This window comes from Lepisma saccharinum, chromosome 3, assembly GCF_977018435.1.
Source record: "Lepisma saccharinum chromosome 3, izLepSacc3.1, whole genome shotgun sequence".
In the NCBI taxonomy this organism is placed as follows: domain Eukaryota; kingdom Metazoa; phylum Arthropoda; class Insecta; order Zygentoma; family Lepismatidae; genus Lepisma; species Lepisma saccharinum.
In genome coordinates, this window is record NC_139231.1 from 20,950,774 (window position 1) to 20,963,131 (window position 12,358).

General features: G+C 35.5%; 2 protein-coding genes across 2 annotated transcripts in view; one reads left to right on the plus strand and one right to left on the minus strand.

Moving 5' to 3' along the window:
* Positions 1-7,870, plus strand: part of LOC145984934 (pickpocket protein 28-like) — a 328,930-nt gene extending 321,060 nt beyond the window's left edge. The window contains exons 11-13 of the mRNA XM_083118345.1: positions 3,939-4,059; positions 4,365-4,450; positions 6,674-7,870. Coding sequence (XP_082974471.1) covers positions 3,939-4,059; positions 4,365-4,450; positions 6,674-6,837 — 371 coding nt within the window. The 3' untranslated portion in view covers positions 6,838-7,870. The remainder of the gene's footprint in view (positions 1-3,938; positions 4,060-4,364; positions 4,451-6,673) is intronic.
* A 3,278-nt stretch (positions 7,871-11,148) lies between these two features.
* LOC145985481 (zinc finger MYM-type protein 1-like) lies at positions 11,149-11,661 on the minus strand. Its single transcript, XM_083119552.1, has one exon. It carries the CDS (start codon positions 11,659-11,661, stop codon positions 11,149-11,151), a length of 513 nt encoding a protein of 170 aa, XP_082975678.1.
* Between the last annotated feature and the right edge of the window lie 697 nt (positions 11,662-12,358).

Below are 12,358 nucleotides of genomic sequence, written 5' to 3' on the forward strand. Positions count from 1 at the left end.
TTAATTGCACTGCAACAACTCAGTCACGCTAAAAAATCAGTACGTCTTTCAAGCCAAACACTTGAGAACTCTCTTGGACCGCTTCGTCTTCCGCTCGATATTTATAGATTCTTAGACAAAAGGCCAGTCAATATAAATATTATTTTCATTACTCTTCTCTGATTGGTTGAATCATTTATTAAAAACCTTCTCTCATTGGTTAATATTTTCTAGCCTCTACCCAGGACCGTTCGAGCTCCTCAATTATACCAAATATGACTCACCACCGACGCCAAAATGGCCGGACGTGACGCCTTAGAATAGGCCGAAAGTGTATTTTGTACCTTAATGGAAAAACCATTAATTCCAAACTCCAACGTCAGTATAAATCATCTGTGACTCATATCCGGCAGAAACACACATATAAAATACAACAATAGGTTAGCTTAGGCCGAAAACGGAATACATAATAGTATCTCTTGTGCACTAATGGAAAACCATTAATTTCAAACTCACACGTGTGCATGAGTCATCGGTGACTCATCTCCTCCTCCACCCACAACACGTGGCGCTAGATTAATTAACAATAGCGTTACCCTGGATACTGAATTAAAAAAACATTAATCATAATTAAAAATGACAGATAATCGATGAAAAACGACGTCAAGGGTAGTACCGTCTACTAATGGATAAATGTGTTGCCTAATATCTGGTGAAGAAAATCAAATAGTTTGTATTATAAAACCTCTGACAAGACACAATATTGAACACAATCAACGCAGTGTCTCGTCGTTAGAAAATTATCAATATTTTCTACTTTCCTGTACTAATGAAAAACTTCGTATGCAATGCTCTCTTCTCTAAATGCTTTCAACATATCAAGAAAGTTTTCGGAACTATACTTTATTATAATTATTATTGTAGCCAGTATTCGAATAACTTTGGAATTCAGATTGGACTGTGATTAAAATGTGTGACACTTATCTCCAAGAAACCTTCAGGTCACAAGGTGCAAATTTAACAACACGGGGTGTGTTTAAGTCCACTTCGTGCTCAGAGAGGCCAATCGGGACTGGACCTACAGTGAGATTCGAACCACTGTGCAAAATTTCTTCACCGGGCTAGTTTCACAAAACACGCCAATAATTTAACAGTGTAAATTTTACTTTATGTCAGCCCAAAAAATACTGTGCCCTCTATGCGGAACCCTTAATGATTGAAAATAAAATTTAAATCTGACTACATGGAGTAAATTGTATATCGTCAGAATGTAACTGATAATAAAGGACATGAAAATTCTTTCCCTGTCAAGTACCAATGTGAGATGTGAGTGAGATGTGATTTACAACAAGTTATTTACGTGTCCAAATGCCAGGAAACTGCACTATGTTATAAACGACGATTTTCTAATTACAGTTTCACTACATTCGAGTACTAAAACCAACTTTTGCTCTAATTCAAAAAATTGAAGAAAATATTTGAATCTTTCTAATTCACTTACGATTTATGGTAGCTCTATCAAACAACAAAAAAAAAAAAATTGCAAATTTTTTGTTCTTTCATTTTGGTTATTTTCACTTTTTGTGTACAATGCACCGTTTTAGAGATATTATTTTTTTAAAATTTTTAATTTGATTTTTCCGCCATTTTCCAAGATGGCAGATTTTCCCCAAATATTTGAATGCCGGATTTTTAATATATTATTCACTATACCATTCAGCACAATCTGGCACAAAAAACCATTTGTGTTGCAATTATTTCCGGGTGAAACCGTATATTTCCTCTACTATTAGCGATGTTCTGTCATTGGTTTCATAGTTTTATCTACCATTATTGCTGTAGATATACGAGAGGAAGAACTACGATGTTAAAGAATCAAAAAGTACACAACTACCTATTTATTTAAATGCTAAGAATTGGGAATATTAAAATTAGGCTCCCATTCCTGATAATATAGGTATAAAACTGATGCCTTGATATCAAGGGGTCCCAGGTTCGATCCCGGTGGAGGCAAACATTTCATTAAGTGGTTCGGATTCTACTAGGCTGTGTCCCGATTAGCATCTGTGCATATAGTGGACCTTAATACAAATCCAATCAACTAATTATTGCAATATGGTGCGATAATCAGCACGCTTGGGCAATTTTATTGCTCGCAGTCCTAGCTGGTCCTACATGTTAATTAATTATTATTTGGGAGGTTAGAAAATAATTTCTGCAATTCCGTCATATATGTGATTCCATGCAGGAGAATCATTCTTTCAATCATATCTAAAACTATTGATCCAATTGTGATCAGTACTGCATAACATATTCTGAAATAAAATTGTTATCTTCGTAAATTAATTGGTGACGAATGGTTAGTCCCTGGTTCGATACTCGGTGGAGGCACATAGTAGTTTGGTTCCCACTTTAAACTGTATGTTCAGTTCCGATTAGCCTTTCTGTGCATAAAGTGGACTTAAGACAACAATTCGGTCAATCAATCAATCTATTCCGTCCTGTCTATTTGAGAAAGATCTTGTAAAATCTTTGGATTCAAACAAGGTTTTAGCTGCTCATAAAAACAGATGTATCTATCTTATCGTAGTTTCATTTACTCATTTTAGCAAACATGTTCTCACACTCTTTATATAGAAATCGTCTTGCCGTGTAGTATTTAAACGTATATCCAGGTAGTTCATAAAAAGTGCATTTTTATGGTGTGTTTTTTGTACTGTTCACATGAATAGTAAGCCTGTGATATTATTCCACTCAATCATTGCTCAGGAAAAGAAAACAATATAATTATTGCATTTTACTTGACATTCGTCCTTAAAGTACTTTTGTATATGATGGAACAAAATGGAACATCTCAGTGATTTATCTTTGTATCTGCTGCAAAATATGTCACTCGTAAAATCATACCGTAGTAAAGTATTAAGTAAAAAAAATACATTTTAGCCGGTATTAGTTAGCCCCCGAGAATTTGACTCCGAAATCTGTAGGCCACCCCCCCCCCCACTTATTTCAGGCTGGCGCCATCACTAATTACACCCTCTGTGAACGGCATCCTAGGCTTCAACCCCTTAGCTTACCCCTGGCTACGATCGTGGGCATTACTGTATCTGAGTGTACGTTCATTCAATACATCGCATACTACGAGGTATGTACACATCTGAGTTTACAGGCACTCAATATATGGCATTACGGTAGCCAAGTTTACAGATATTGTAGATGCCATTAAGAGAAGGAAGACAGAGAAATGGACAAAATCTTTATTATTCTGGGAGCGGAAGTTTTTAATTTACATCTTCATTCTTTCTTGTGATCAACAGCCAGATACAAACTTCTTATTTGACTGACCTGAAAGAATTCTGCTCTGAATTTGTGAATTTAACAACACAGCTTTTCAGAGTTATAAAAAAGTAGCCAACTCTTGAGATAAATCATTTTACTGAAGGAAAACCTCTGACGTCTCACATATTTCATGAAGCCAGATACTATAAACCAGTAATAAAATAGTTAATAAAAGATAATAAAAGAAAACTCGTAATCAGAATATAGATTATTGGAAAATATTTACAATTGTTCATCCTCTAATTGAAAAGAGAGAAATATTAATGAGATTTAAAACGTGGAGATAATGACCGTCAAATTTGAGCGCAAGGAGATAAAATTCTTATGAGTGTAGGCAAAATTTGAGTTAAAATACCTTGCACAATACTGGGCATTTCTGTAAAGTGCCTCTTTATCACTATATGAGGCGAATAATGTTTCGGAACAAGACGTGGTGGTTCTTTACGCAAACATCTACGCGGTTTGAAGAGTCTTAGGTAACTGAGTTACACGTAATAGTTACTTCCAAACCCTGATAGAAATATACAGAAAGAGAAACAGTATAGTCATAGTCATTTTACCCGCCTCACGAAAATGAGAAAAACTCATAAATAATAAATTAATATAACTTTAATTTTCAGGTGTTGATAATGGAACATACAGTCTGGATGATAATTGCCCATGGCCATGCTCGGAGATAGAATACCACACTGAAATATCCATAGATCATTTACATTCTGATGAAACAGATAAATACGGAAGGTAAGGACTTCTTACATATAATATTGAATTTAATGAATGAACATTTTTAAGATTCTTATAATAAACCGAATCTCTCAACTTGTGGAAAAGAATTGCCAGAAAGCAAGTGCATCGGTTGCTTTCTGTATTTGACTGATCAAGTTCCTGGCAAATTTTGCCCAAAATGGGATGCTCTTATTCTCCTTCACTTCTCATTTACCGACTGGCTGATATAAACCTAATAGCTGTACATTTATTTATTTTGGCTTATTGATTGCAGTCATGCTAACAGTAGTACCTGGTAAATACATTTATTTTCTTTGCAGGTCTGCGAACATCGAGGTGTACTTTAAGGATCTGGTTATGCCAGTGAAGGAAAAAGTTGAACTCTACGATCAGGCTGAATTTTTAGGTAAGGATTGCAAGAGTTCATATGTATAACAAGATTAACTCGTGTTTAGAAGAACCAGGATTAGGTAGACATAAACGAGTGGCTACAATGCGAAATGAAGTAAATAGATCTATACTTCTCCATTATTTTCCCCCAGATTTGCAATTACCGATCCTTGTCGTGTATTTTAAGATCAGAGCATTTGAAAGAAATACGGAAAATTATTGTGTAAGAAATTTGTCTGTTGTAACTGGTTATCATCAAATGAAATTCATTAGATTACGAGTCAAATATTCTACAGGACATACAGGAGAAGAAATTGATCAACAAATATGCTTCTAGAAAAATGCCACATTGCTGTATAGCAGGGGTTCCCAAAACCTTTTCCTTTCACGGCGTCCTTAGTGTTTCAAGATTTTTCCGCGGGGCCAAAGTCAGAATGTAAACCTATCTAACATTTGCAACGCTCAGTTAGCGTGGTTAGGTTGCTTGCCTTAAGTTACAAAGTAAACACATATTTCAAGTTCAGAAACATTTTATATGTAAAATGTTCTAAATAATCATATATTTGGAACAATTAAATTCAATCGTATTCATATTCATAACATTTACTGTCATCTCAGCATAGGCGTAGCTACAGGGTGTGCCGGGTGTGCCTAGGCACACCCTAATGGGCTGCTTTATCAAAGATAATTAAAGACAGATTGATTGGATTGATTTTGTGTTTAAAGTCCACTTTATGCACAGTAAGGCTAATCGGGACGGTACCTACAGTTTAAAGTGGGATCCGAACCACTATGTGCCTCCACCAGGTATCAAACCCGGGACACCTTGATTACAAGGCGATGACACTACCACTGCGCTATCGGAGAGGCCCAATTAAAGACAGATAATTCAATGAGAGAGAAAATTAGCGTCAGTTTGTAAGAAGTTGAAAATGTCATTACTTGGTACAAACGTGTGCATTATCGCTGATGATACGGGTGTCTATAGTTTTTCGATTTTTTGATGTCATTGGAGAAAGAAGATATTTACTGCATTCTACTCTGTACTGCAACGTCTTTCTTCTATACCTGTCACAAGCTGCACATGTGAGATACTACTTTCTCCAAGCTTTCCAAAGTTACAACTAAATTAAGAGCAACTCAGAAGCAGGATAGATTGGAAGCCCTGCTCTTGCTATTTGTGGAACAGAAAAAAGCTTCGTCTATTTATGTAAATGAAGTTATTGATGAGTTTAAGAACATTGTACCTTTTGACAGACGTCTCTCGTTATACTTAGATGACGTGTATTTTGATGTATTTGTTTGTAACATTTATGAACATTTTGTGTGTGTGTAATTTCTATGCAATTTGATTTCTTTCTACTACATATATTCAGAAATTTTCAACACTCTCATTTACTGAATTTATATCCCTTTACAAACATCAGTGCAGTTAAAGTGCCAAGTGATTGTGTTGCAAAATATGCTATTAAAAGGTACAAGACCTCATTTTTTTTTCTTTGTGCACACCCAAATATAAAGTTCTAGCTACGCCTATGCATCTCAGTGAATATATTGGAACTTTTCGCGACGCCGCGCACACTTTGGGAACCACTACTGTATATTGAGAATTTATCAGCAAACTGTCAATCATGATATTGCTTCAAACTATATAATGAAAGTCAGAAAGGAATGTTGGAAGATATAATTCTATATTTAAATGAAACATTTTTTTATAATCTTAACATATGAATATGTCCTTACTCACTGATTCATCAACGCATAGCCTAAATCGTCTAAGGAGGGAGAAAGAGGATATTTTGTTTTCATGCGTTTGCAGCCCAGATCGCTGGACATAAAATCCTGGAAATTTAGGAGTGTCTTCCTCTTATGACACAAACACTCACTTACAATTCATTTTTCCGATATTCAACCACTAAGGAGGGTGAAGCATCGTGAACTTTTTAAATTTTGATACGTCTACAGCCCAAACCCATTGGCCAGAAACTTAAAGAAGCTTATATTATAAACGGAAGTCCCCAGTATATGGCGCTAGAGATCTATCTAAATGGACTGATGACTATACTTAGAATATAAATACGTATATTACAAAGCGGACGAAGCTGAACGCGGGTCACTAGTTTTATCATGTGCGTATGTGTTTGGGATGGATCGCCATAACAGGATTTATAGTGTTTAGTAACGATAGAAATAAGAATTACACTCGTTTCTAGTGTTGACATTCGCTCTTTATTTTTAGGTTACTGCGGAGGCCTGCTCAGCCTCTTCCTCGGAGGCAGCATCCTAACTCTCGTCGAGATGGTTTACTTCTTCGTGGTGCGCCTGGTGTCGAAGGACTCGCTCCGTGGAAGGAAGGGGTTCGATTCTCCCTTCAGGCTGCAGGAGCTTCCGGTTGGGCATTAAATTAAGGAACGGACGGGCGTTGACGTTATTTTTAAGTCAGTTTTTACTTTAATTATGTTTTGATTGTGAAGAACTAAAACTAGAAATGTTACAATGTGCACACTGGCGTACTTGAGGGTAGTTGATGGGGCTACAGAAATTTTGAGAAAATGCAAATTTTTAAATGAAAGGAGTAAAGAGCTACTGTCAAATCCAATGTGATTTATATTTTTGTCTTTGAACAACTTTTCGAATGAAGTATTTTATTGCGTATCCCGCCCCCTTCTACAGTACAACGCAGCTACTTAATATCTACCTTTAGAAATCCAGTCTCCGAAAAGAAATCCTGCGCACACTAGCGAATGTTCATGAAATATTTTCACAGTGCATACATATTTAATTTAAAATGTTAAGCCTATATTCTCTACTGTTGTCAATCCTACAATGTATTGTTCTGTTTATGCCACTATGCACAAGTTATTTGTTGCATGGACAACTCTCGAATTTAACTTTTAAACTTTTAGCTTCATTTTCAAATATCACTAAGATAAGTACAAATTTAAAGCGAATATATTCTGAACTGTCTTTTCCATTTTTAAGATGAAGTGTTTGTTCTGTAATTGCTTTTGAAAAAATATGTTAACATGTTAGAACCGAATGTAGTTTTTATGTTTTTCTTACTTGTTTTGTAGGATGTAGCTATATTTTACTACATGTTTAAATGGTACGTAGATCTTATTATCTCATATCTACCTCATTCATAGGAACTACATTTTGAATTATTTTATTGATATTAATGCATTGAGAATTTTTAGTAGCTTCAAAACGAGATATTTAGATTGCGATGCAAATATACTGCTTAAGAAAATAATTCCAGTGCAAGATATTCAGAGCTAGCTTAATGTAGCTTCACATGAATTATAAAAAAGATTACCTGATAAACATAATGACATTTATAGGTTTGTTATGTGGATGACCATGCTTATATTTTTTACAAATTAAATTTACACTGAACAAAATATATTTTGAGGAAATAAATGTATTTTGAATAACGTATTTTTCTTTATTTTTACCTTTTCCAAATTGAATATAACCTGCAGATGAAGCGGTAAACATGATTTTGGATCCATTAACGTATTCGACTGTTGTGAAAAATTATCTGTCGTGAATTTAGATTTTTTTTGTGATATTTTTAATTAGTTGCTAAACAAAGTACTAACATTGTATTGCGTGTTAGTGTAAATGTCCAACGAGTTTCATAATGGTGGAAATAATAACTTTTCCCTTATGATGGACGAGTTACCAAATGTAAATTGAATGATTGTGCTGAAAGTTTCATAACAACTAGATTACTTGTAGTGTTTATCCATATTTGCATTCGAGCAAAATCTACATGAATCCATGGAATTCAAGTCTACTGTATCCTAACTTTTAAAAGATTTCAATATAATATTTAGATAAAGAGGGTGGGTGAAAATGAAATTACATTGAATTTGGAATTGAATTTTGTTACTCCATATAAACCATATAAGGTAAGGGCCCAAATATCGTCTCCCAGACACTTTTGCGTACCTGCAGACCATATCAAATGACGCAAGAGCTTCAAAATGTTATGTTAACTTCGCCAACTCTCTCTACCTAGAAACCAAGCCAAAGCGCCTGTACAATCAATTGTTAGTACCAAAAATTATTAATGTTGAAAGTACTCAAGTATCGCAAAACCAAAAAAGTGTGCCTAATTCCGTCTTCCTAATCAAGGTCGGAGAAATGAGGGTAATAATGATGTACTAAGGTCACTTACAAAAGGTCATTGCAAAAGTGAACATAATGAACATGAGTAGTCGAATGTGGCGAACTGAAAACATAAATTTAGCACAACTCAGAAACAATACCGAGGTACCGAGTGGGACGAAATTGAGAGCGGGGACGAAATTCGGGTCCCCTACCTTACATTGGTATTTGCAGGGTTCAGTACAGTTCAGACAAAAAAAATACAATTACAAGAATGCCATAATTTACAATTTAATTTTTCACTAACATTCTACTATTCTTGATTTAATAATAGTATTTTCAATTTGTTTTTGAAACTTGTCATATTTTCTGCTTTTATATTATTTGGTAAGTTATTGAATATTTTGATTGCCATCTGTTCGGGTCCTTCTTGAATTAATGTTATCCTGGTGAAGTATGGCTTTAGAAGCTGTTTATTTCGGGTGTTATGTGAATGTTCTATTAAACTTTGTGGCATAAGATTTTTTTTTTGCATATAATGCCATTTCATATATGTACAGTGAAGGGAGGGTTAGGATTTTGAAATTCTAAACAACGTCTTGCACAAGTTCCTAGTCTCTATTCCCAGAACTAAGTTTTTACCTTTTATACCTTGCAAAATGGATTCGATTAACTCGCGTGTTGCACTTGCTATGCTTTTGTTTTCAATAAATCCATGTTGTTCTTTTGAAAAAATGTTGCGTTTATTAAGAAACTGCAGAAGGCGGCGTTTTAATAATAAATTCTCTTCAAAAGAAATTATCCTGCCAATGAATCCTTACATAGTATTTAATCGCTATTATGATAATAAAACTTGTTCCTGCCAGCAGCGAGTTGCTAAGGAATGGTACTAATTGCTTCAATCTATATATGTGCACAGATACGTTACCAGGCTCCTAGCGAGGGGTAGCCTATGTCAAGCTTTCTTCTTAGAAAGAGACAATCAAGAATATGTGTCCCTGTGTTGCTCTGAGATATGTTTTAATTCTCCTTAGAAAAGAAAAACTCCTTTCGATGGTTGCAGTTGTCGATGGAAATATCAATGTTAGTTCTGCTAGTTTGTACACTTCACTAAACATTATGTCCAAATTATTGAGCTTCATGTAATTTGTAATTTCATTCATTGATTTATTCTTGTACTCACTCATCCAGAGAATAAAGCAGACTTAGTTCATTTTTCAGACGAACTCTATCAAAATTTGAGGCATACTGTTCTCTCAGTTCTGCCAAACGGTTTTGAGGGAACATTTCACGAAATGTATGAAATTTGTCTGAATCCAACAAAGACACAAATTGTAGGTTCTTTTGAGGTTCAAATCTGAATTTTATCTGATACATCATTGTATCCAGAATTTCGTTGAAAATGCGCAGGTATTTGGAATGGTCATCATTACCCTGTCTTCTTGGCCTTCGTTCATATTCACTATCTTCATCTTCAGCATCACTTGCGGCATCCATCCATGCAAGATCAAACTCTTCGTCCCTAATTTTATGAAACGTGTCATAGAATTAATTAACTTTGTTCGTGCAGTAAGAAATGTCCATCCATTTACTTTGCAATATGTTAAACAGAACATTGGAAAATGCAAATATTTTGCTGAATAGAATGAGAAGAAATCTAGTGTCAAACTTGCACAGAAAACAAGCAAAGCTTAGTGCAATATTCACCTCGTCACTTGTCCAGTCACCATCTTCATCTACCACTGCTGTAAAGAACTTGATATGGTGCCCTCTATATTTCTTTACAGTATTTACAAGCCTTGATGAGAAATTCCAGCTTGTTGGTGCCACTCGCGGCATGCTTTTTTTTCCATGAAGTTTGTTTAGAATTGAAAAAAGTATTTTTATTTGCTACAGAGCGAGATTCAGCCTTGGGCTGCTCTACCACCTAACTCTGGTGATTAAAAGTTACAATACATATATTTATAATATTGAAATCAAATATATAACATAACATGAATTAATTTGACATAAATGAAAAATAATAAAATTTTAAGAGGCACACAGACACACAGACACACCCATGCACACACACACACACACACACACACACACACACACACCCCACTCACACACACACGTGTACATACGCAATTTAAAAATTGAGACTAAAATAGTATGCACACAGGTTGAAATATTCGTTGTGTCAGATAAGTGTTTGCAAAATACATGGTTTTACTTTACTTGATTCTTGTTCCTTATCCGTACGAGCTAATGCTCAATTGTTGTCTTTGCAAAAAAAAAAAAATAATACGACTTGTTCTTTGAAGTTTTTGGGTGTTGTGAACTTAATGGGGAAGAGCATTCCAAACCTTGACAGACCAGAGGGAGAAGGAGCCTTCAAAACTGACAGCAGAGTGGCGGGGAATGTCGATTTTTCGCCGAGAGCAGTTGTGCGGACCGTAGAGTGTGAAAAAATGTAGGAATTCCTGACAAAAAGTTGAAGAATCGTCTACATTCTGGTATATTGTTTGTAGACTTTGACAAGACCAATTTTAGCCTGTGACTGTAGCAATGAATGAACGTTGATGAGGGATACTCATTCTTTACCAAGGCCTGAAGTCAAGACACATGACCGGTCATAACAGCTGCTCCATCGAATGTTTGCGCCACAAGTTTCTTCGAACAATTCAAATCATCTACAACCTTAATGATATGTTGGAACAATCCTTGTGCTGTTCGGTCTGAACTGACGTCAGTGAAATGCAAAAATCGTTCCTGACAGTTTCCCTCATTATCCACAAATCGAATGACTGTTGATAACTGACTTTTATTAGTTACGTCAGTTGTCTCGTCAAGTAATACTGCAACGAATGTTGCATTTGATATTTCTGATTTGATATGATCTGTAATTACACTAGCTATTGCAACAATTAAATCATTTTGTATTATTAGTGACGTTCCTCTAAACACCGTTGCGGTTCTTAAATGATTAGCTATTGTCGGATCATATGATGCTAAAAATTCCAAAAGTTCTATGTACATGCCTTTATTTGCTAAGTCCCCAGACCCTTGCTTCCCTAGAAATGCTATTGCATTAATTAATCTTCTTATAATAATTCTGTTTTCCTTCATTTTTTCTTTATGCAAACTGTCGCCAATCTTCTTTTGTCAATTCAAGGAATCATCAATTCTTTGAGAACCGAATGTCTGTAAGTTATTGAACGCACGTATATGACTAAGTGATTTTTAGTGTTTATCACAAGCAGTTATCAAACAATTTAAATTACTAAATCCTGTTGTATTCCAAGGACTTTCGTTGGTAGAAAAAAAGCAAACATATCCAGCAATACAACTTATTAAGCGCACTCGACCCAGTCAACCAAAGACATTTTTTGTAACTGGTATCGTGAAAACTGCTCGACTGGTCCGGAAGAGGTGGGAGAGGCCTTTACTACATCCTATCCTCGTAAGGAAGCCGTGAGAATGGCGTCTTCGAGATAAGTTCGGTGTTTAAATCCATTCTCCCCCTTTTTCACACGCACACGGAACAAAAGCACAGAACAACACAACACATGTCAACAACACAGCACAACAAAACGGCCTCGGTCACTGAAAAGTTTTTAAAAATTATTCCCATCCATGGTGAACACGCTACGCGGGCGACACTATGGCTCTGTAGGAAAGGTACGAAGTACATACTTGGAGTATGGTCTTGGCGGAAGTGACGTCACCTAGTACAATTTGAAAGCGTCAAGTTTACGAGGTATCAAGACCACAGTGCAGAGCACGCCAAGGTTGATGCTCGGTCACGTGATAAGCGGACTTGTTC

Excerpts from the sequence above, each read along its gene's own strand:
- LOC145985481 (XM_083119552.1), bottom strand. The coding sequence starts at position 11,661 with ATGAAGGAAAACAGAATTATTATAAGAAGATTAATTAATGCAATAGCA.